The following is a 24,923-nucleotide window of genomic DNA, read 5'->3' as shown; positions in this document are numbered from 1 at the left end:
ATAAATATGTTGGTGAAAGTGTTCTATTAAAGGCAGGTGCCAGTCACAAACTGAAAATAAACATACAGATACACATGGTTTTACTCTAAATTTATATATTTTCAAAGTGCAGCTGGAGAGATGGGAGTTTAAAAGCACTGACTGCTCTTCCAGAGGTACTCAGGTTTAATTCCCAGCACCAACATGGCAGTTCACAACCATCTGTAACTCCAGACCCAGAGGATATGATCTCTCTTCTGGCCCCCTCAGGCACCAGACACTCACGTGGTACACAGACATATGCGCAAGCAAAACTCCTTTATTTACTTTTAAGTAAATAGAAGTTTGAAGCTAATTCTGATGCTATTTATTTAATGGGATAGGGACAAGTAGTATACGGGGGAGCAGATAGAAGAATACATGTTCATACAAACAGCACCAAATAATGTCACATTAAAATCTCCAACAGGTTCAGAACCCTTTGCCGTGTCCATAGCTAAGAGCAATGAATCTTTCCGACACTTACAGCCTATGAGCTTTGTCAAACCTTTACTTGCCCAAAGGCAAGGGAGAGAACATGTCTAATTTACGATTATGACCAGCACCTCAGTAATGAAATTAGTGATGACGGATTTGTCTCTGGCAGTCCTTCCTTTGATGTCTTCAAAGGCAGCAATGCTCTGGCCTCAAAGGGAAGAATCAGCCCACAGGATGGATATACTCCACACACGATGCTAAGCAAGGCCGCATGTTAACGTAATTCAGATACATGCACTTCAAAGTAACTATGGGCTTTTCTCAAGTTGTAAGGCATAAGTGCTATGGTGTAGATATAAACATTATAGAAAATTTGATATGATTCAGTTGAATATCAGTTCTAGACATAGGCCCAGTAGTGTCCTGTCTCCAGGTTGATTTAGACCGATCCCCATCCGCATCATCTGATGTCGACAGACTGTTCTGCTACCCAGTAGGAAGAGAGAAAAGATAAAACGGATTATGTTCTAGCACATACTTACTACATGAAGAAGTATAGGCTGGTAGAAAGCAGCAATGGTGCTTAATGCAGAAACTAAACACACAGCAGACAGATCTCTAACACGTTTCTCTGGTACAGTTCCAGCCATCACACAGTGAGACAGGGATGCTCTCTGAGAGCATCACAAACTGCCCTGCTCTTCTTTCTCTATCCTACACTGCTCCTCTTGAGTCCAAGTGGATACGGTGTCTAGGTTGCCCTGCCTGAGCAAGGGACAGTCTATTTTCTTCTGTGAGTCAGCTGAGACAAATTTTTAAAGCTTTAAAACTGAAATATGGACTAATCAAATAAATAAACCTTGTAGTTTTGAAATCAGAATTAGCCGTTTTTATAATTCCATATCCTTAGGATTTCTAGAAAAACTCACCGGTTATACATCAGGTTAAATAAACTCAACATAAACTCAAATGATGATACAGAATTTGCGTCTGTTGTAGTACAATTACAGGAAAGCTGGAGAAGGTTGACATTGTATGCAGAAAGCATGAGGTGCAACTTTCTCCTTTTTTCATTAATTTATTTATTTTACATCCCCAACACGGCCCTTTCCCTCCCCATGGAGGGAATTTCAAAGTGGTTCAAACTCAAAGAATACACACCTTCTTAATTCAAGCTTTATTCTTAGGTCAAGTCAAGCCATCAGACATATTTATTCAGTATTATTTTTTGCCAGGTTTAGGAGGTGGTGGTGAGACAGGCTTTCTTTGTGTAGGCCTGGCTGTTCTGGAATTATCTCTATAGACCAGGCTGGCCTCAAACTCATAGAGATCACCTGCTTCTGCCTCTCAAGTGCTGGACTGAAAGGCATGTGCCACCACCACCCAGGTATTTTTGCTGTTTTATAAGTTTGCTTGTATTTAACTGTGTACAGAGAAGAATGTGTCATCATCATCAAAATATTTGAAAATTATATCATGATAAGGATAGGTAAGTCTATTGAGCAGATTTCTATTTGTTCTTTGTCCTGGAAAAGTGTGGGGATTTCCTTTAAAAACCTGGTTTGGTTTTTCTTGTGAAAACAAGAATCTTCAAACTGCTCTTCACCTTGAAAATAAAAAATCTCACCAATTTTCAGGTCTCCATCAGAGTTATAGGCTGTGGTGGGAAGAGGCTGAGGTTGGGTGTCTCCCTCTAACACTCCTCATTCTATTTTGTGAGACAAGGTGTCTTACTTACCTCAAACTCACCAGTTCTGTTAGACAGGCTGTCCAGGAAGCCCCAGAGATTCTCCTGTCCTCCCTTTCCTATGACAGGGCTTACAGACACATGCTCCTCTGCCTAAGTGTCTGGTCTTAAGCTCTCCTGCTTGTGCCACAAGTACTTTACCAACTTGAGTCACCTCCCAAGCCCCAGAAGTCCAGTTTGACGTCAATCAAATCACTAATATGAACCCTAACTGAGTATTAGTAGTTTCCTGCCATCATTTCCCAGCATTCCAATTCCTCCTGTGTCGTTCTTTCTTGTGGTACAATTCTTTAAAGCTTCATTCTGTTTGTGGACTATGATGTGAGTTGTAAGTGTGATATAAAGAGGACTGAGTCTAAAATGGGACTGACATAATGCCTAGGCAAAAATTCTGTCGTGTTGTACTCTGCTAAACTGTAGCGTCTTTGTTTTTGTTGGTAGTTTTTAATGTTGAGACAATAAAAATTATAGGGGCTGAAGAGATGGTTCAGAGGTTAAGAGCACTGGCTGCTCTCTGGAGAGAACCTAGGTTCAATCCTTGGCACCCACATGGTGACTCAAAACCATCTGCAATCCCTGTGCTAGGATGTGCAAACTGCCCTTTTAGCCTCTACAGGTACTGTATGCCTACAGTAAATACACACACACACACACCACACATGAACATGCACACAAACATATATACACAAAGACACACACAAGGAAACATGTACATACATACACAAGGAAATACACACACACACACACACGGAACACATCCATACACACAAAAAATGTTAAAGACTTATATCAAAGGTTTTAGTCCTTAATACATAGAAAAATATTTGCTATATAAGATAGATTAGTGTTGAAATGCACATTTCAGAAGGCAAACAATATTACATCAAGAAAAATATCACTTTTAGATACTGGCATTAATTGGAGCACAGTTTTAAATATTAGGGTACCAGATACTTAATAAAATTACTTCACTAAATAGTAAAAAATGTTTGAAAGATAACTTGGCAAAATGCTTTCTAAACAACAAATTATTAACAAATTAAAGATTTGCAATTAATTCACCACTACCAATGAGGTAATTATATATTTAAGAAAGAAGACCACCAGACTAAGAAACTGGAAATCATAATTTTAATTAGAACAGAAAATATTTGACTTGGAAAATACAGAGTTAAGCTTCCAGTTGCCATCTTGCTTGAGGTATTTTTTTATGTTTTTCTTCTTAAATGTTTTATAATCAATTTCTTTAGTATTGGGAGAAACCAGTATAAGATTCCATTCTTCTATACAACCCGATTGAAAATGCTTTGTTTAAAAAGCTACCACAAGCTTTGTATTTACAATAGAAATGGATACAAAGGTACATGGCTTTCTTATGAACTACTCACCCGGTAACGAGATGGTTTTAATGATCTAGCAATGTATATTCAAGGTTACCTATAACCAAGCACTCGTGATTTCTACATAATGTAAAAATGAAAAAAGTATATTTAAAAAATTAAACATGATAATTTTCCAGCTTATTTGACAAACCTGAAATAATCAAACTAAATGGCGAGTTTTTAATAAAACATCACTACTTGCGTAGGTACACCTTCAGAACACGTCCTGCCATTTTCTGTGGAAAATGATACTGGGAAGATAGCACCTGTCTTCTGCCCATCCCATGAGACCTTGAAAGCAAGCAGTCTATATACATGTCCCAGAAGTCTTGGGCTATGTTTAAGAAGACACTGTAATGCCCAGGCCGCTGAGATTTTTGCAAGAACAACATGAAATTCCAGAACGCATCCACATTGTGCTCTATCTTGATTTCCTTGAGGTCTATCAGTGTCAGAGAGCAAGTGTTCCAGCACTGGAGATCTATGTCTGCCGTGATGCCGGTACTGACGCTGGCGAGCACTCCCTTTTGAAATTCCAAGTCAGCATCAGAGAGCCTGAACAGCAGGAGACAGCCCAGGGGAAGGTAGAACCACCTTCTTACAGCAGAGCCCATTCTATACAGAGGGGGAAAAAAAAGACATTTTTAAAAATGTTTTTAAAAGAGTGTTTCTGGGAGTCACTGGGATCTACTTATGTAAAAATGTGATGTTCGTTTCATCACAGGCTTTTACAGCTGCAAGAAGCCTTAATGACATGTATACCCTCTTTCTTTCTAAACAGATTAGAACACTTCTCAGTGATGTGCCTCCTGTCTCTCTGTCCAAACGGATTAAAGTGCAACTCATTCTACGTGGAGCTAGAATAGGTTCTGTTGGTTTTTAATTTAATTATTAGAAATCTATTTACCTAATGGCACTGGCTGTCTCAGGTATTCATATTTTCCCCCCACGGGGGGAAAAATATTTGTTAAGCACTCATGTTTGGTGGATTCTGGTTTTTCTTAGATTGTTTGGGATTAGTTTAGCAATGAAGATGTATCCATAAAAATGTAAGAAAACAGGGTGGGTACAAACTAGTATGAGATGACTCGGACCCACTTACGGTCAGCATATACTATCATGTTGTAGTGCCTTCTCTGAAAGTTTCTCTGCCAGTTGGTTCCTCGGCAAATTGAGCTAGAACATGGCTAAACACCAAGGACTGAAGAGCCAGTAGATCGCTACGTAGCTGTTAATCCAGACTGGTACGCTAAACACTCCTGTAGGTATCACCCCCTTGCTAGCCAGCTCAGACAAGATGGGAAGAAGAATCTGGTACCCAGAAACCAAAATTCATCTCCTGTTTACTACTGCCTTTCTCTTCATCATAAAAAAAAAAGAATAATAATTTATTTTCAAGGAAGAAAGAAATTTAATATCCACGTCGTTTTATATGGTCGGGAATTGTGCAGATTGCTCGCAGAGTGAGCTGAGCCTAGCAGGCAGCAGGCGTGGCAGGCAACAGGAGTTCTAAAAGGGTGTGAGGGGTTGGCGCCAAGACTTTCTTTCCCTTCAATTGGTTAGTTTCAGGACCAACGCCCTTTCCATTCACTGCTGCTGAGAAGCAGAAGAGTAACCCCTCCCCTCCTGGGAACCGGGGAACCAAGTACCTTCGGTGGATGTATCTGGCACGCGCGCGTCCTAGTACGGTACCCAAATGCGCCTCTGGCTGGAGGACAGGCGGTGTCGGGGGAGGCTCGGGGCGTCCCACTTCAGGATGCAGGAGGAAGGTGAAGAAGGTGCAGCGAGACCCAGGGGCGCAGAGGTTGGAAGCAGGGACCCTTTGTGCTACGCTGACTCCGGGCGCCGCTCTGGAGACAGCCAGAGGCAGGACCTCCTTTTCTAGGGACAGAGCAAGCCGGCAAAGTGGGTGGCCACGCCCCCTCTGGGGTCCCCCGACCCTGCGGCTCCTCCTGCCCCTGCCTACCCAGACTTGACTTCATCATGATCACGTCTGTCTTTCTTCCTGGCTCCCTCTTTCTGTTCCCTGAGATCCTCGGTGTTGGCAGTACGCAGTTATCAGCCCTAAGCCATCTTCTCGCTCAGTGACGCGCGCCTGTGTCCAAAGGAAAATTCTCTTAAGACTGAAGACGTATTTAATGTCCATTTACATTATTAACACTAACCATTAACACACTCAGGTATGACCTCACCTCTACCTCAATACACAATTTAACTCTGATAACCGTATTCTACAGCCTTCAGTAGAAGGAAGATTTGAGAACGTCTCTTACATGTTATATCCGTGATATTATTGCCATTGGTTTCATCCTTGGTGCATCGTTAGGATTAATCATGGGACTTACACCTGTTTCCTGTGCTCAAACTCCAGGGCAATGGTCAGATGGACGGGATGGAAAATTAATCCAAAACCCCAATTTAGCCCTTCCTCGGTTTAGGAAGGTCTTCTTTCCCTGCAGGTTCTTGAGCTAGGATGGAGATGAATTCCAACATCCCCATTTCATTGTCGCTCCCCCTAAAATGAAACAGGCTTCTCCAGCACATAAATACTACAAATATTTCCTTCTGCTCTTCTCATCCTACGAGCCGAGGTTTATGTTTAACTACAATACCCCATATCTTAACCTTAAACACTTCCCATGTCCCTTCTGCCTCCAGGACCAAGCTCCTACATACACATGGCTGAGAAAAAGGGAAGATTTGTTACTCAGATCATACAGAATATATGCAAAACCATCTCACACCAGTATACGTCTCCAGTACTTCAGGTGTCCCAGTCCACAATTCTTCATGGACTGTCACAGTAGACATGTTAAAAGTTACTTAATATAATACCTCTTCTTAAATTTGAACTTTGTACTCTTATACGGAATCCTATTCACCAAAGCCGCTATCCAATTTCACTTGACTACACACACACACACACACACACACACACACACACACACACACACGAATGCCCAGACACACCCTCTGCCGTAAGGAAACCTTTTTGTACTTTTCAATTAATGTTATCCACTCAACAATTTCATCTAAATTCAATTTCTGTTAAATAACCATGTAAATCATATGTCTTTGTAAAAAGTTGATACTTTTCATAAAATAATGTACCTATACAAATCCTGCAAACTCTTTTTTTGAAAAGCTGTAAAATGTTCAGAGGTAGACAACAGTTGATACATTTCTTTCCAGGTCTTTTTCTCAAATGTTTCACACCCCTTTATCACTATAAAATACTTTAAAGTATTACAAAATACATATGAAAACAGTGACCTTTTCCTCTCTCTCTCTCTCTCTCTCTCTCTCTCTCTCTCTCTCTCTCTCTCTCTCTCTCTGTCTCTGTCTCTGTCTCTCTGTCTCTCTCTTTTTGTTTTTGTTTTTCGAGACAGGGTTTCTCTGTGTCTTTCTATCTCTGTCTCTCCCCCCCCCCCTCTCTCTCTCTCACACACACACACCAATAAAATGTCCTTAATTAGCTTATGCAATATGGAGCTGGATGTTCAGGACAGCTGGTGATATAGTACTAGCCAGAGTCCAAAGACCTGAAGGCTACAAGAGAAATAATACCAGCCAGCAATGTCAAGGAGAGAACAAACTCTCCCTCTTTCTACCTTGTTGTTCTCTCTTGGGTCCTTAGTGGATTGGATGGCACCCACCCAGTGACTGGAAGAACAGTAAGGCAATCTGCTATGTTCTGCCTGCCATTTCAAACACAAATCTCATTCAATATCAAACTCTCAGACTCACACAGAAATGTTTACTGAATACCTGGAGAACCCTTGGTCAAGTTCACACACATAACCAACTTCTGAAGTAGTGACACTCTCATGTAATACTAGGAATGTTGTAAATTGGTACAACTAGGCCACAATTGGCACTGTAACTTAAATCCTAGTGTTTTCTTTGAGAACTTCATGCACTCCGTAACACATTTTGATCAAATTTATCCCCATTTCTCTCCTACAATTTTACCTTTAATCCCTCAATACTATTCCTCCCCCAACTCTGTGTCACTCTTTCTTAAAATCCACTGAAGTCCATTCGGTGTGCATGGGTGTCAGGCAATCTACTAGAGCATGGGTAACCGCTCAGGGGCTGCATTCCTGAAGAAAACTGACTCCTCATCCCCTGGAAGCCAACCATTGTCAACAGCTTCTCTGTTAGTGGAGGAACTTTGAGAACTGCTCCCCCAACCAGGCTGGGAGTTGAGCTGGCTTGATCTCGTACAGGTCTTGAGCATGCAGCTACATCTGTTGTGAGTTCATGTGTGCAATGGTATTCATTGTCATGTCAGGCAAATACTCTTCCACCAAAGATGTCCACTGCCTCTGCCTCTTAGAGTCTTCCCTCCAGCCTCTCCCACGATGAGCCCAGGCTCTGTGGGTAGCTATCACATGTAGAGCTGAGCATGCTACACTTTCTTATTCTCCATGGATGGAGTAATTGCGTATCTCTGTATTAATCACCCTCTACTGTAAAAGGAAACTTCTCTGATGAAGGTTAAGAAATGTAGTAATCTGGGAGACTAAAAATGAAAACGTAAAGACCAGTTTAATCACTATGTCCATTTAGCAAATGAATAGTTCTAGGTTCCCCCCAAGGGCCTATGGCTTAGTCAACCCCATGTTTTTGGCACAGTTAACAGCATCAGGAATGAGTTCTGCCTTCTAGAGTGGGTTTTAAAGCCAATCTGAAGGTGATCAGTTACTCCTGTAATATTTATGCGACGATTGCTCCAGTGAGTGTATCTCTCCAGGCCAGTCCTTATAACTCACAGGGGTCACAGATGGGAAAGACTGTTGATTCTTTTTCTTCCAAGAAACTAACTTATGTAGTACCTTCAAGCACTATGAAAGCTAGCCAGTAAGGACCAAGTTTCAGGTTGGTACCAGCATGATTTCTCCATGTCATATGACTTGAGTATATCATGCCTTCAGCAACAGGATCTCACTATCAAGGTCTAGAGTTTAACCAAGAGAAATAGCTTATAATGCTTGGAGGATCAACGGCACCTCACTGGTCAGCTCTTTTTGAATTAAAAGAGGCAACCTATGCATGGTAATATGTTTACCTGATTGTTTATAGTGGCTGAGAAAGACATTGTCGCTCTCTTACACAATAACTCCATTTAAACACACACATGTACTCACTCACACATGCACACATGTATATCTAAGTATGCTTCAGGAAGCTTCCACTGTAGCATGTTTCCAGATGGTGTTTTCAAAGGTCCTTAGATACATATAACTTTCAATAAGTCTTTACATTCTCAGGAATAGATCTGGAAGGAATTCTTGTAAACAGAGACAACAGAATGTTCATAGTGGCACTGTACATAACAGCAAAGACAAGAAAAATGAAAACAAGAAAAATGACCATTAATATTAAGATAACTGTAAAATATTTTTAAAATGTAAGATATTATCAATGAGATTAATAGGTAGCAGTTGTGCACACACATGTACACAACATGTTAGATTTTTCTTTGTGTGCATTAGTTCAAAAATATAATCATAGAAGACATCATTTTTACAAAGTCCAAATTAAACTAATTTTTTTGTAAATATGTGTAAGCGGTAAAACAATTTAGTGGTGATAACATTTCAGGGATGTGGTTAAGACTGGATATTTGAGAGAAATAGATCTGTGAAAGACACAGGGCACTTGTCCAGATAGGATTCAGAGATGCACTAACATATGGTTAAAGGATGAGACCACTTCCAGAGGACCTGGGTTTAAATTCTAGCAACAATGTGGTAGTCAAGAACTACCTGTAACTCCAGTCCCAGGGTATCCAATGCTTTTAACTGACTTCAGGGGCACCAGGCATGCATGTGGCAAAATACCCAAATGCATAAAATAAATAAATCTAAAAATGTTTCTATAAATGTACGTAAGGAACAGTTCATTATTATGTCCTCTTGGGAAACTAGTGGCACCAGAGCCCTTGTAATATCTTTGTGTTTATGGCTCCTGTGTTTTAATTACATTCTTTCTCAAAAAAATATGTAAGACAGTATCAGGAATGACATATTTCCAAGATAGGAAAAAATATTTGGTGTCTGGCTACACATGCTGGAGACAGGGAGAAAAGAACCTCTTTCAGCATATATGCTCTAAGAGTGAGGCTGGCAAACATGGAGGAGGGGAAAGAGGATGGTTGGGGAGAAAGATGAACTGGCATGCTGTATGAGAGCTGGTCCTTAGTCTCCTACAATTTCTGAAAATTACCTAGAAATACAATTAGATTTGAGACTACTTTGTTTTGATGGAATCTTAATTGCTGCCAGAATATGTGCATTGGCAACGGAAAGTCTGGATGAGGAGGGGGCACTCTGCTCAAACACAGGGCCCATAAACTGTCAGGTAGCTCAATGAAGGACTAAGATTAGGGCCAATCAGAGTGGACAATCACCAGTGTAGGACAATGGGATGTGATTGACACATTACATTGCTTTAAGCATCTTAGAAATGTCTAGCACTGGGGGAATTGATACAATTGATCTGGCAAACAGGGAGTAAAGTGGCAAAAAGCACACATCCCAAAGTGGCTACAAAGGCCAGGTGTGGTGATGTGCATCCTAAGCCCAAGCCTGAGGAAGCCGAAGCAAAGGAATCAGTACTCGTTGGCCATCACGAGCCATACTTCGAGATCCTCTCTCTCAAACAGGGGAGGGAATAATAATTGCCTGCACAAGTTTAAACTTCAGAGGTGACTACTACGGCCAAATGTGCTACCTAATGTATCCATCTCATTGATCATTTTATCAAAAATTAACCCTCTAGAATCTGGAGAGAAGGTGCACCAATTTAACATTTGCTGCTCTTCTGAGGGCCTGGAGTTCTGCTTCCAGCTCACATATCAGGCAGTTCACATGGCATGTAATTTCAACTCTAGAGAATCCAGTGCTGTCTTCTGGCCTCCAGGGGTATACACACATACAGAGAGAGAGAGAGAGAGAGAGAGAGAGAGAGAGAGAGAGAGAGAGAGAGAGAGATAAAAAATAAATAAAACATTTTAAAAGTAGTTAAAAATGTTATCAGCAAGTGCTTTCCAAGCCATTCGTCATGATTTTTACCAGAGGTAAAGTATTCCTCATGGTCCTATCATAATCATTCTGTTCTAAATTCACTTCCAATGCCCCTACACTTCATCTCCAAGTTAGATAGAGGCTATCTCTGCCTTCCTCTTTGTCACCTTAGGTCCTCACTGCAAGGTCCCTTTCACACAGCTCAGTTTTATGGCTATAATTAAGTGTCCGTTTTCATTAGATCATTTGTGATTTGTGTGTACAGCACTATAGGTCATTTCCTCGAGATCACTCATAATAAAACACATTTATCACAGACTTTCTAGTTATTGTCATAAGGTACAAAGAACACTCAAGTATTTTTAGCTGATTTCTATTTCTGTGCTAGAAATTTACAGCTTCATGGGAACTTTCCAGCTTCTCAGCAGCCTTAGTCCTTGAGTACTTCAGAACCTGAGTGCTGCCTGGAAAGGTTTCCTGATTTAATCAAAACAATAGCAGACTCACTCGTCTCTCTGCTTCCTCTCTTTCAATCACTCAGAGGCAGCTTTGTCACGCTTCTGCTCATCTTGATTCTGTTTTACATTGCACAGTTCCCCAGGAAATACTGCCATCATCACTCCACACAGCATCTAGAAGAGTCCTCCACACACAGCGGGGACACGCTGACTGCGTAATTGTGCTGAATACCCAAGAAAAGAATAATTTTTCTAGTCATTGACTTTCTGACTCATTAAAATTAAAGACATTCATTTTAAATACCCACACCCCAATCCCCTCTGGTAATCCTTAATTACGACGTATTTATCAAAGTGTAATTCAATGACCTTGCTGATAAAGAGAGCAGGAAATGAGGCTGAAACAAGGAAGGACCCTGCAGAGACAAAACAAAAAAATGTTCTCTGATAATTGAAGGAAGAAGCAGCGCTGTTTTTCCAGGAACATGGGGAAGGTTGGTGAATGGAATAGTGACTCTGAGAAAAGAGAAAAACTTCAGCAATCTTCTCTTCTTTTCTGCCTTTCTCCTTTTGTTAGATTTTTTGAAAATGTTTTAATATTTATTTTTCTTTTTAAATTTTATGTGCATGGGTATGTGCATTCATAGATGCACATACATGTGTTAGTGGTGCCCAAGGGGAAGGAATTAGATCCACTGGAACTGAAGTTACAAATGATTGTGAGCCACCATGTTGGTGCAGGGAATCAAACCCAGACTCTATGGAGAGCAGATACTCCTCTTAAACATGGAGTTATCGCTTCAGATCCCCCCTTTTTATATAAAAATGAACCTAAAAATAAGAATTGGATTTTTATTAAATAATAACATATACGTTGTAATTAATTGTTGTATACGCTGCCATCCAATTATTCCGTTAGAAGCATTAAACCCTTCCGTGTTTCAGTCTGTATTTTTCTACCTTCTCAGTATCCCCGGTGTCCCTGGCCTTCCTAATTTCTAGTGACTTTTGTTCTTCACTGTATTTCTATGCAATTGGATTTTATGTTGCACAGTCTAGTGAGGAACATGGTACTTGTTTTTCTGTGCCTTGCCCGTTCCTATTACTATGATGTCATCTGGCCCCATTCATGTCTCAGCTATCATTTTAATAAAGTACCGGGCTGGATGGATCATAGCTTTGATTCAGGAGCAATTCCTTGTAACTATGAAAAGTAAATAAGTCAAGATTACTCAATTTTTTGTCCTCTCTAATTCTACTTCTGCCAGAGTCTTTTATATCTAGACTGACTACGATTTCTGTGTAATCTCTGCTTTCTCATTGTAACATTTCAGGATCTGAGAAGGGAACAATGAGAAACCAATGCGGTTATTGGTTTGTCTCCTCTGTGAACTCTAAGATGGCATCATATATTGCGTAGCTCATCTTCTTTTAAGAAGACAGGCTACTTCCGCTAATAACCCAACACTGCTTCTTTGATAAATAAACAACCATCTTTCATCTGTGAGAGGATTTTCTGTCCATAGTTTGGCATAGTTTGGCATTGACATTCATGACATTTTAAGATGACATTTCTGTGAGACGTGATTTCGTCAAGGAGCAGGGATGGCCGCGCTTGACATCGAGGCAGCTGAAAAAAGAGAAATCTGGAGTTAATAACAGCACGGAAGGGGGTAGGTCTAACAGTGAGAGAGCAACCCGTGGAGGTTTATTTGTAGGATTATGATTTAATTTCCTATTTTGGAAGAAAACAGAGCTGGAAATACCATTTCCAAACACATAATAAAAATTGAAAAGAAAAAAATTTAATACCTTTCTATCTTTCCCCCACACTGATTAAGGAAAGATAAATAATACGTGTTTGATGTCTCAGAGAAGAAAAATGTATTTAAAAATAAATTTAAGAAAAAGACTTTGCAGTCCGGGTCCTTTATTTCTTTTTTGTACGGTGTGCCGTGGATTCCTATGGAATGGGCTCCAGCGGCTCAGGCTTGTTTCCATCAGTGTCACAAAGTGTGCTTCTCTGGGTGGTGCAGACTGACTGGCGCGTCAGCTGAACCCAGGTGCCCTTCTCTTCGGCTTCCTTTTTCTTCTGGTCGTTCTCCTTCCCCCGCTTCAGGAAACTGTCTCTGCTTTTCCAGTGCTCGATGTTCTCAGTCCGCACACTGATCCTCTTGGCCAGAATCTCGCCCTTAACTTCCTTGTTTACAATGATGCGCAAGGCATGCTGGGTGACATTGTAGACTCTTTCGGTTTTGCTCGTAACACTTATGGGGCATTCCTTTTTGAACAGTGCCCGTGCCCTTGATGTCTACAACATCACCCTTCTTGTAGATCCACATGTATGTGGCCAAGGAACTTCATGTTTCCTAAAAGGAAGATGGCTGCCGCGGCTGAAAGCAAAAACAAACAAACAAACAAACAGTTTAATAAAACTCAATTCTAGCCTCCAATTTTACATTTTCCCAAATAAGAAATGTGTCAGTTACTGAACGACACATCAAGTGGAGCATCTGTGTCTGAGTATGCTTCAGACCAAAGTAATGTGTGGAACACGAACTCAGATTGGTAAACACAAAATTCATAGACCTCTGAGGTCCTCCACTCCTAAAGCGTTGGAGGTTGATGTGTACTTGGTTCCCTCTTTTGGATGGATAAGCATCCACAACAAACCTACTGAGAGACTTTATTTCCCCTGCAGTGACAAGTCCATAGAAAACAAGAAGTGACAGTATTGGCTCACCAGTTAGATTGTTTTCGATCTAATTGTTACAGAAAGGAGTTTTAATGCTTTGAGATTGCACTATTCTTCTAAATTTGTGTGGTAAAGTGCAAATGAATGTGTCATGGCCTGGAGGCTGGAGATGAGGTAGAGTGCTTTGCATTCAGTCTATCCAGGCCACCAAAAGAAAGGAAGTGACTGGGTTTAGGTTTCCGATATCTCTTCAGGTAGAAAAGCAATGGCATTCTAAATTCAGTCAAATGCCTATTTGTCTACTAGGTTACCAGAGATGAGGCCCCAGAGATGAGGCAAGCACTCTCAAAAGCACCCATGAGAGTTAGCTTCAAAATCTGTAAATCCCAAACACTCAAACCCAATCTACTAAATGTAACTTGTCTTATCTTTCTTGTTTGTATTCTCTCGAATCTGTATTATCCCAAAGTTAATATTAATATGTTTATACCTTAAATCAGGGCTCACAAAGGAGAAGTCAAGACGTAACTTAAAATTGTTATCGATTTTCATTTAAGAACCAACACTTTTAATTTTAATTTACTCTTATGGTAAATAAGAGTGAAGTTTAAATCCATGAGGGAAAAATGATAATTACATTATGTAGAAGGAAGTATAAAGCCTTAAGTGTTAAAAACTTAAACCAACTGCATAAAAATTCAGCATTTAGAGCACTTAGAAATGGCAATACTATTAGAAAAAGAAAAAAAAAAAAAAAAAAAAGAAAGGGGGCAAGGCAAGACAATGAACTCTGAGCAGGAGCCCTCAGAGACAGTTTTAGAAAGAGGAACTCACAGGAAGAAACAGACACAAACCTGAACAGGAATAAGATCCTGGATGTAACAGAAAGCAACTCAGAGTTGGGAGGAGGAGGAGGAGGAGGAGGAGGAGGAGGAGGAGGAGGAGGAGGGCAACGATAATAAGCAAAATTACAACCCAGACCCCCAGATGTTAAATGGCTCAAACCCAATGACAGATTAAAAACAAAATGTGAGTCACACAGCTACGAGCTGTGGCCTCTCAAGACTGTCCACTCTGGAAAGCCAATGTCAGGAAAATATTATTTTGTTCATATAATATACCTGTTGACATGAAAAAGTGGTATTTGGTCAAGGGAGGTTTTATGCAGGGTGCATGTTCAAATGAACAGCAGACTCAACTTTCTTTCTTGCTTTCCTTTTTTTTGGTTTTTTTTTTTTTTTTTTTTTTTTTTTGGTTTTTGGGGGGTTTTTGTTTTTGTTTTTTTTTTTTTTTGTTTTTTGTTTTTTTGGGGGGTTTTTTTTTTTTATTTATTTTTTTTGTTTTTTGTTTTTTTTGTTTTTCGAGACAGGGTTTCTCTGTGTAAGCCTGGCTGTCCTGGAACTCACTCTGTAGACCAGGCTGGCCTTGAACTCAGAAATCCACCTGCCTCTGTCTCCCAAGTGCTGGGATTAAAGGCGTGCGCCACCACTGCCCAGCTCCAACTTTCTTAGTGAGTGGATCTTGGAGTAATTAGCTTCACAGCCACCTGGACTGAACTGGGCAGTTTCACCCAGTGGCTTTCAGGCTGCCATACTCTTGTTCCTGTCAACAAAACTAGTGGAAGAACCAACACTTTTGAATGGACACGGTGTTTTAATCTGCACAGTGTCTGAGGGCTTTAAGAGTCTTGGGAGTACTCAGCATCTAGAAGTGAGCAGAAAATCTCCAGCTCAGATTCAGTCGTGAAGAAAATCCTCCGCCATAAAAAGACTTAAGGAAATAGTAAGAGAGAGGGAATTTTCAATTAAGTCTCATAGGTTGTGGCTTAAGTTCATGAAAAAGTATCACAAAGATTGGCTACAAATTACCCTTCTCGGTTCACAGCCATCTACTGCCCACTTACTCCTAACTAAAGAGAGACATACTTTCCTTTGTTCAGTTCCTGGTCTCCACGGACGCTCAGACTTAACTCCGAAATCATGAGGAGTTTCCTCCCTGTTTGTTACACACTAGGACTCGTGCCTATTTTTTTTTTAACGAATAATATAAAATAATTAAATGCTGGTTGGTGATGATGGTGCATGCCTTTACTGACCGTACAGGGCAGAGGGGAAGAGGTGCAGAGGAGGCCGAGAGACAGGGAGAGAGGCAGAGGCATCTCAAGGCCAGCCTGGTCTACACAGTTTCAGGACAGCCAGGACTGCATAGTAAGACCTTTCCTTAAAAGAAAAAAAAAAAAAAAAAAGCCGGGCAGTGGTGGCGCACGCCTTTAATCCCAGCACTTGGGAGGCAGAGGCAGGCAGATTTCTGAGTTCGAGGCTAGCCTGGTCTACAGAGTGAGTTCCAGGACAGCTAGGACTACACAGAGAAACCCTGTCTCGAAAAACAAAAACAGAAACAGAAACAAAAACAGAAACAGAAACAAAAACAGAAACAGAAACAAAAACAGAAACAGAAACAGAAAGAAAGAAAAAAAATTATACAAAATAAAAGTTTTAAACAGTGTACTGTTGATATTATGTCTTCATTTTTCTCTTCTTTATCAACATTCGGTTTGTTCAACAAGACAGAGAAAATCTCATCGATCTTATTGTTGCTAGTGGCCATTTCCAGCCAAATAAAATATAGACCAGGGAAGGGACTTGGTACTTACAATGTTAGGTAAAAGTTAGGGACATGACTACAGTTCTAGTGCACTGAAGGGCAAGTGACAAGCAAGGCAACAGATACTTGAAATGAAAACCTGGACTTCCGGGAGCCTCGAGTAAGGCAAATGAGGGGTGCCATGCTATACAAGAACTAGGATAGCAGCAGTAAAAGTCAGATTTAATTTTTAAAATTATCTCACTTGCTTATTGTCGTAGTTTCGGTTCTGTTGCTGAAATACAGTGGTAAAGGGAAGCTTATGGGAAAAGGTTTATGTTACTTCCCAACTCCATTACTGTGGAGCAGTTAAAACAGGAACTTGAAACAGCTGTCAATTACACACTCAAGAACACAGAGGGGGAGGGTGTGTGTGTGTGTGTGTGTGTGTGTGTGTGTGTGAGAGAGAGAGAGAGAGAGAGAGAGAGAGAGAGAGAGAGAGAGAGAGAGAGACTTTTCCACCTTTATTCCACTCGTCATCCAAATCCAAGGAATGGCATCACCCACATCAATTAATGAAATCAAGTAACTCCCAGCAGACATGCTTACCAGAGAACTGTTAGACAATGTCTTAAGGAGACTTTTCTGGGGTAATTCCAGATCGTGTTAGGTTATAAGTTAAAACTAATCATCACATTTATCTTTCAGAAAAAGTAAAGTAAAAGCCTGTATTCAGAATACTCTAAATAATTCTTGAATTCAGTGAGTCTATAATAACTCCCCTCTCTTCTTTCACACCCATGTCCTCCAATAATCTGCCATGTCCTTTATGCAGAAAAGTCTCTATACAAAAGGTGCAAGGTGTATAAATGACATTTCATTCCAAGGTAGTAACTTACCACACGTGGATGAGGAGTTCATTATTTATGCATACAGCAATAGCTAACATGTTCATATGATAGCTTCTTTATGAGATTATTCTAGGTCACTGAATTACAATATAGCAATAATAAAGGCTTTAAACAGTATGTGTATAAAGCATTACACCTTTCCTTATTTAAGTTATAAAAATTGTCATGTTAGCAACAATGTTATAAATTCTCTATACAATCAATAAAGAAAATGAAGTAAATAAGAAACCGAAATATATTTCTGGCTTTTCTGAGCATCTGTTTTGAACAAACAAAAAGCTTACTGTGAGAGTTCCATCTAATGACTGAACTGATACTTTTATGCCTGTTGATGGATAGAAGAAAATCTGTAAGAGGGTGTAATTGATGATGAGTAATACAATAGAGACAACCTTAAGTATTTTCAATTCTATGAAACCAGGGGTTGACAATACGGATACTAAAATTATAATTCAACTGATTCTTACAGCTTCTATAAGTATTTCTTAAAAATGAACCTTTAACAGATATTCTTCAGATTTAAAACAAGATACGTTAAGAACAAAACAGATGATATTCAATATGAGTTTTTCACAGCTTTTTAGAAAATTAAGTATCAGAAAGTTTTAAAATGTGTTTTTATGACATTAATTCAACCATTCTGCTTAATTATGGTTCAGGTACTCCAATAGGTATGGCAGTGTCCCTGTTCATAGCTGTGTGGGACAAATTCAGAGTCCAGAAATTGCAGTTTAAGTGAAAGAATGATACACCACAAATTTCTAGAAAAAAAGGGTAATGCTTAAAATCCACTTTTTTCTTTCATGGAGATCTTGTTTAGGGACAAAGATTCTATATCTAGAGGATGCTACTGTGATGACACTTCATCCTTGTTTATAGAAATAAGGACCTTAGCTGGTATATAGCCCAGCATTGGTTTAATCTACTGTCACATTTATAATTTGGAAGAATTCAATTGATTTCATATTAAATTTTCAGACACTAATTTATACTATTTCTTGGAGTCATAACATCTGAATAGCATACAACAGGGACTGCTTACTATGTTACTTTGGCAGGTTTTAAAAAATAATTTGTCATGTCCTTCAGGTCTGGGCCCGAGCACTGAGCAAATCGCGGGGGAGGGGGCAACTCTGCCCCCAATCTCACAGAACCCAGAGAAAGCGGGGATCCCAGGAGCTCTAAACCAGCAGTATCTTACGTAAGGAGACAGCAACGACCACCCCAAACATGGAGTAACTGGGACCCACTAGGACCCAGGAAGTCACTCCTGGGCTGGAGCACTGCTGCCTTCCAGTCTGGGTCCAAGCACTGAGCAGATCTTGGGCCTCAGCTATAAGCCCAGTAGTAACACCCACCCCACACAGTTTTGATACAACCAAGATGATAGGAAAGACAGGCGCCAGTCAGAGAGAGAGCAGGTAGCACTTATGGAGACCCAGATGGTGAAAGGCAAGCACAAAAACATAAGCATCAGCAACCCAGGGTACTTGGCATCATTAGAACCTAGTTCTCCCACACGAGAAAGAACTGAATTCCCAATATCACTAGGAAAGCAAGATTCGGATTTAAAATCACTTCTAATGATGATGATAGAGGACTCTAAGAAGGACATAAATAACACTCTCAAAAAATTTGAGAACACAGGTAAACAGGTAGAAGCCCTTAAAGAGGAAACACAAAAATCCCTTAAAGAATTACAAGAGAACACAACCAAACAAGTGAAGGAATTGAACAAAACCATCCAGGACATAAAAATGGAAGTAGAAACAATAAAGAAATCTCAAAGGGAGACGACCCTGGAGATAGAAAACCTAGGAAAGAAATCAGGAGTCATGGATGCAAGCATCACCAACAGAATACAAGAGATAGAAGAGAGAATCTCAGGTACAGAAGATACCATGGAAAATATTGACACAACTGTCAAAGAAAATGCAAAATGCAAAAAAGTTCTTAACACAAAACATCTAGGAAATCCAGGACACAATGAGAAGACCAAAGTTAAAGATAATAGGTATAGATGAGAGTGAAGATTCCCAACTTAAAGGGCCAATACATATCTTCAACAAAATTATAGAAGAAAACTTCCCTAATCTAAAGAAATAGATGCCCATAAACATACAAGAAGCCTATAGAATGTCAAATAGACTAGACTAAAAAAAAATACCTCCTGTCATATAATAATCAAAACACCAAGTGCACAAAACAAAGAAAGAATATTAAATGCAGTAAGGGGAAAAGGTAAAATAACATATAAAGGCAGACCTATTAGAATTACACCAGACTTCTCACCAGATACTATAAAAGCTAGAAGATGCTGGATAGATGTCATACAGACCCTAAGAGAACACAAATGCCAGCCCAGGCTACTATATACAGTAAAACTCTCAATTACCATAGATGGAGAAACCAAGATATTCCATGACAAAACCAAATTTAGACAATATCTGTCCACAAACCCAGCATTACAAAGGATAATAGTGGGAAAGTTCCAAAACAAGAAGGAAATTTTTACCCTAGAAAGAACAAGAAAGTAATCCTCTTCCAACAAGTCCAAAAGAAGATAGCCATACAAAGATAACTTCACCTCTAATAACAAAAATAACAAGAAGTAACATTCACTGTTCCTGAATATCTCTTAACATCAATGGACTCAATTCCCCAATTAAAAGACATAGGCTAACAGACTGGATAGGTAAACAGGACCCAGCATTTTGTTGCATACAGAAAACCCACCTCAGTGACAAAGACAGACTCTACCTTAGAATAAGAGGCTGGAAAACAACTTTTCAAGCAAATAGTCCTAAGAAACAAGCTGGAGGAGCCATTCTAAAATCTCCAGCCCAAGAACACAAAGGGAGGGACTCAAGGCTCCACCTGTATAGGTAGTTGAGGGTGGCCTTGTCAGGCATCAGTGGAAGTGAACAGCCTTGGTGCCTGAAAGTTTGGATTCCCTAGTGTTGGGGAATTCGAGAGCAGGGAGGCAGGAATGGGAGGATGGTAGGAGCATACCCTCATAGAAACTCCCAGAATTATATGGATTAGACATGACAGAAGCAGGCTGCCAGAAGACTAGATTCCAGAATTCAAACAAAAAATTATCTTGATAGTAAAATTTGTTTTGAGAATTGTATATTGAAGAATACACAGCCTTGGTGTATCTACTCATCAAGCAAGCTGAGCAGACCTGCTGGAACCTATGATGTCCTGGAATTCCAGCTGGATGCAATGAAGACACATCGTCAGAGGCTTATCAATTTACTCTTCCCTCTGCCCCTCTTCTAATATCTCAACGCCCATTATCAACTTGAAGAAGTTAATGAAGAGTTGGCGCCCCTATTCCATGGGCTTGTGGACTGAGGTAGTTAATATTGGGCTGTCTTTCTAGGGAAAAGTAGTGGTTTTGTTGGAACAGGGAGAATTAGCTAGGATTTATTGCATATCCATAACCTAGTGGTAGAAATATGTATAATTGTTATTAAGATGAAGTTATAATTTCTTAAATGGTACAAAATTTACTTTGATTTCAAATTTAAGGTTTTCATTGGTATGAACTTCTTATTGATATAAAAGTGAGATTAATATGTTACTCTCATAGGCATTGTGCCTATATAACACATTTAGGAATACAAGGCTTAGACCCAGTCCTTCTTTAACTTTTCTAACTGATTTGAGATGGTAAGCCTGTGAGTTAAGGGCCTATAGCAAATTCACGGCTCTGAGTTTATTGTTAGGATGTTTTCTATATTTTATTTAGAAATAGCTGAGAGGAGTTAACAGACAGCAATCCAGATTACCTTACATGGATAGTTGGTTTTCAAAATGTCAAAAGTCCCCAGAATTGATGTTACAAACATTTCTGTATTAATGTTCATTTTGATTAGAGACCTGTCTGCTCCTGACAGCTTCCTGTCTTGGATTCTAAGAAGAAATTGAGCATCTTTGTAGTTACTCCAGTTGTGGTGAGACAGCCACTAGGCAAGAATTGCCTCTTGTCATCTACAGACAAATCACTGTCCAGAAAAGGACACATTTGCAGAATAGTTGACTGGTTATATCTGCCAAGACAGAGTGATCAGCCCTTAGTAATTCTGCATCACTAGGTCTGTCAGATGATCCTGGGCCAGAAGGCTGAAGATCAGATACTCCAACATTTTGTAGTATAGGGACTGTCCAGGTGTTCAGCAGTCTCTATAAATTGGCTGTTTTAGAAGCTATGCTTTGTGCTTCCCATAATTTCAGTTAACTCAGTCATTCTTGATTTCTGATGGGGTTGAAGACATATAGTCTCATAGCCAATCCCGGCTATTTACTTTGAGAGAAAAGATTTGAGAGGATGGTTATCAGCTGACATTCATTCTAAAGCCCCCCCACACACACACACCAAAAGCCAGATTCAGAACTAAGTGTTTTAGTTAGGAGAGATGATAGAGGTTCTTTTTAGTCAACAAAATGATGGACTGAGTATTAAATCTATCTTGTACCTTACTGACACAAATTGGTATAGTTATGCTCTAATTGTATTTTGAGCGAAAAGTTTTATTTTAACAGGAAGGGTGATATGTAGGAAGAGCTGAGGTGGGAGGAGTACCGAGAGAAAGAGGAGGAGTAAGGAGAGGAGGAGGAGGAGAAGGAGAGGAAGAGCTAGGTGACAAGAGAGAGAGGGGTCTTGGGGGAAACATGGAGGCGGATGTTCGAGTGTCTCCGCCAGTCAAAGATAATTGATATATCTAGGTTGGGTATTGGGTTACACTTCTGATTGTATGGGCATCCTGTTATTGAGCATTATCAAACTTATGAAGCCTTTGATTAACATAAAAACTGTATAAAAGCAAAAAGGAGAAGGGGGATGGGATAGGGGTTTTCTAGGGAGGGGAAATGGGGAAAAGGGATGGCATCTGAAATGTAAATAAAATATCTAATAAAAAATAAATAAAATGAAATAATTTGTCATAAGTGAGCACTATAGCTGTTGTCTCTCTTTTAAATAAAGTAACAACCAACAGAAAATATTCAGTTTCTACTGAAGCCAAGGCCTGAATCACATAAACTTCGTTAGGCCCACTTGTACAAGGATAGCCCAAAGCATTGTAGACACATAGTAGAAATCAAATAAGGAGTGGATAGGAAAACAGCCAAAGACTGATGGCCGCAATCTACAAAGCAGAGAACCAAGGCAAGCAACTCGAATTTCAACTGGTTAATACATTTAAACAATGCATAATGGCTTTCTTAATTAAATTTGTCCACTCTGTGTTTTAAAATGTATCCACACTAATCTGTTAGGTTAAATGCAACCTGTACAGTAATTGAACCTGAAATAGATAAAGGTCAGAGCAAATAAAGTTTGTGCTTACAGCTAGGATGTAGCTGAATATTCATGTGTTTGTCTAGCAGGCTCAAAACATTGGTTCTCAACAAACAAACAAATGGAAATTGGAGGTTTAATTAATGATATTGTACCCAAACCAACTTTTTAAAAGATTCGTTTGTTTTTATTTTATGTGTATGGGTGTTTTGCCTGCTATCTGTGCACCACATATGCTCAGTGCCTGAACAGGTCAGGAGAGGGAGTTAGGTCTGTTAGAGTTACATATTCTTGTAATTGTAAGCTGCCCTGTGAGTACTGAAGAGCACCAATGTCCTAATGCCATTTCTCCTGCCCCTTGTGCTCTGTCCCATTATATATAGGAAAGCCTTGAATTTACTATGTAGCCCAATCCTCCAGCTTTAAACCTCTCACATGCTGGAATTACAGACATGCCCTACTACGTCCAGCCTAATTTTCCCCCAGTTTTATAGTGATATAATATGTTCACATTAAGACAAGCTAGGCAAATTTGTACTATCTTTTCAATTTTCTTGTAAATGGTAAAATGCCACAACATGGTAGTGTAAAGTTGGTGAAAATCCATAGATGTGGAGGCCTTAGAGGCAACCTTGCTGAACTGTTATGGGATCTAGCTGCCTTCTAAATATTCACTGTTTATACTCACTGGTAAATGTGCTGAATCAGAGAAGTTTCTCTTTGCAGTGAACTGCAGTGAATGAAGATGTTCGTGACCACTCAAGGTGCTGGGAATCAGTGGTTGTTGAATGCTGAGCTATAAACAGAACACTTATACCACCAAGGCTCAGGATCATTGCAGAAGAGGTGGCGGAAAGAATGTAAGAACTGGAAGATAGGGAAATCACTGTGAGATGCTGTCTTCTGGACATGGCAGAACATTGCAGACATGACCTCAATCTGTTGTGAGTGTTTGCAATTGCCTGTACAAGATGGGATCTATTAGCAGGGACCTATTAGAAGGCTATTCATGGGTCAGAAAGGGGGGTTTTCATGGTTCTATGCCTCCTTGAACTACTGTGGCTACTGATGATGAATTCTGCCATTGTCTTCAATTGTGTGTCCACTGAGGAGTCTATCAGGCTCAATATATAGCTTCAAAGCCATTGTTACAGACAATTCTGATTAAACTCAATGGGTCTCAAAGGATGATGAGGTGGAAGAGTTATGACTGTAGAAAAGAGATTTGTGGGGAAGAGGGAAAACGGGGATGGAAAATAGATAAGAGAAAATGAAGAGTCACAGTAATCAAAATGTGCTCTATACATGAATTAATTTTCCAAAACAAAAAAATCAAATAAAAGAAAAAAAAATTTTCAAAAGTAAATGCTTAAAATTCTGATTAAAGAAACTCTGTTCTGAAATATTTTTAAATCAAATTATGGGTTGTGTGGTGAGTCATGTGTGACTTTGATGAGTAACATGAACAATTCCCCAGTGCTGCTGAGATTAGTGGTTTGTCTACTCTCATCTTCGGAGAAGCCACATTCCTGGGAAAGTATGCTCTTCTCCTAATAGAAATGCCAGTGTTTTCATGCAATACTGACCTCTGCATGACATCTGGATGATCCCTTGGGTCACCTAATGCCAGTTTTTAAAGCATTTAAATTATATATTCATGTGTGCAGGGTTGGGGGACTGTGTACCTGTGTACGAGCTCGCGCGCGCGCGCGCGCGCGCACACACACACACACACACACACACACACACACAATCTATGTGAGGATATGTGCATATGAGTGCAGGTGCTTTCAGCTGCCAAAGAGGGGTATCAGATGCCCTGGAGCTGGTATTACATGAGCCTATGAGACAATTAGCCTGAGTTTAGGACACAGCTTCTGGTCTTCTAGAAGAGTAGGAAATGCTCTTAACCAATGAGTCATCTCTCCAGCTCCACCTCGGATCAATTTTAGCAGCATGTTTTTAGGAGAGAGAGTTTAGAGATTTGAAGTTTCTTCTATCTTATTATCAGAATTATAATAAAATATCTCTTGCTCTGATCATGTTTTGTTTAAGGTATATGTATTTTCTTTGTTTACATCATCAATAATCAATAGCATTTTAGATATCAATTTTTTCATTTATATTTTATTATTATCATTTTCTGTGTATGTTAGCCTACTGATGGAGGCTAAAATCTGATATTTGGGTCAATATTTAATGTTAATCTACAGAGGTTAAAACCAAGCCACCAACCAAACACCTAGCTGTTAGTAGCTAAATGAAAATGATAGCTTCAGAGTTCAGTAACAGTAAACGAATCTAGACAGAGCAGTAGTTTCCACAGTGCGTACTTCCAAATAGGTGTCATTA

The 24,923-nt window shown here is 39.7% G+C and overlaps 1 protein-coding gene and 1 pseudogene across 1 annotated transcript; both read right to left on the bottom strand.

The window, feature by feature from the left end:
* Positions 1-3,779: 3,779 nt before the first annotated feature.
* Positions 3,780-4,199, bottom strand: Fam237b (family with sequence similarity 237 member B). Its single transcript, XM_076913202.1, has one exon. The coding sequence runs from the start codon at positions 4,197-4,199 to the stop codon at positions 3,780-3,782; it is 420 nt and encodes a 139-aa protein (XP_076769317.1).
* An 8,838-nt stretch (positions 4,200-13,037) lies between these two features.
* On the bottom strand, positions 13,038-16,376 carry LOC117720465 (large ribosomal subunit protein eL21 pseudogene; annotated as a pseudogene).
* Between the last annotated feature and the right edge of the window lie 8,547 nt (positions 16,377-24,923).

Source organism: Arvicanthis niloticus, chromosome 15 (assembly GCF_011762505.2).
Source record: "Arvicanthis niloticus isolate mArvNil1 chromosome 15, mArvNil1.pat.X, whole genome shotgun sequence".
Classification (NCBI taxonomy): domain Eukaryota; kingdom Metazoa; phylum Chordata; class Mammalia; order Rodentia; family Muridae; genus Arvicanthis; species Arvicanthis niloticus.
Note: the sequence above shows the minus strand (reverse complement) of the source record. Positions and strands in the feature narration are given on the sequence as shown.

Coding starts and splice junctions, on each gene's coding strand:
- Fam237b (XM_076913202.1), bottom strand. CDS start 4,199: ATGGGCTCTGCTGTAAGAAGGTGGTTCTACCTTCCCCTGGGCTGTCTC.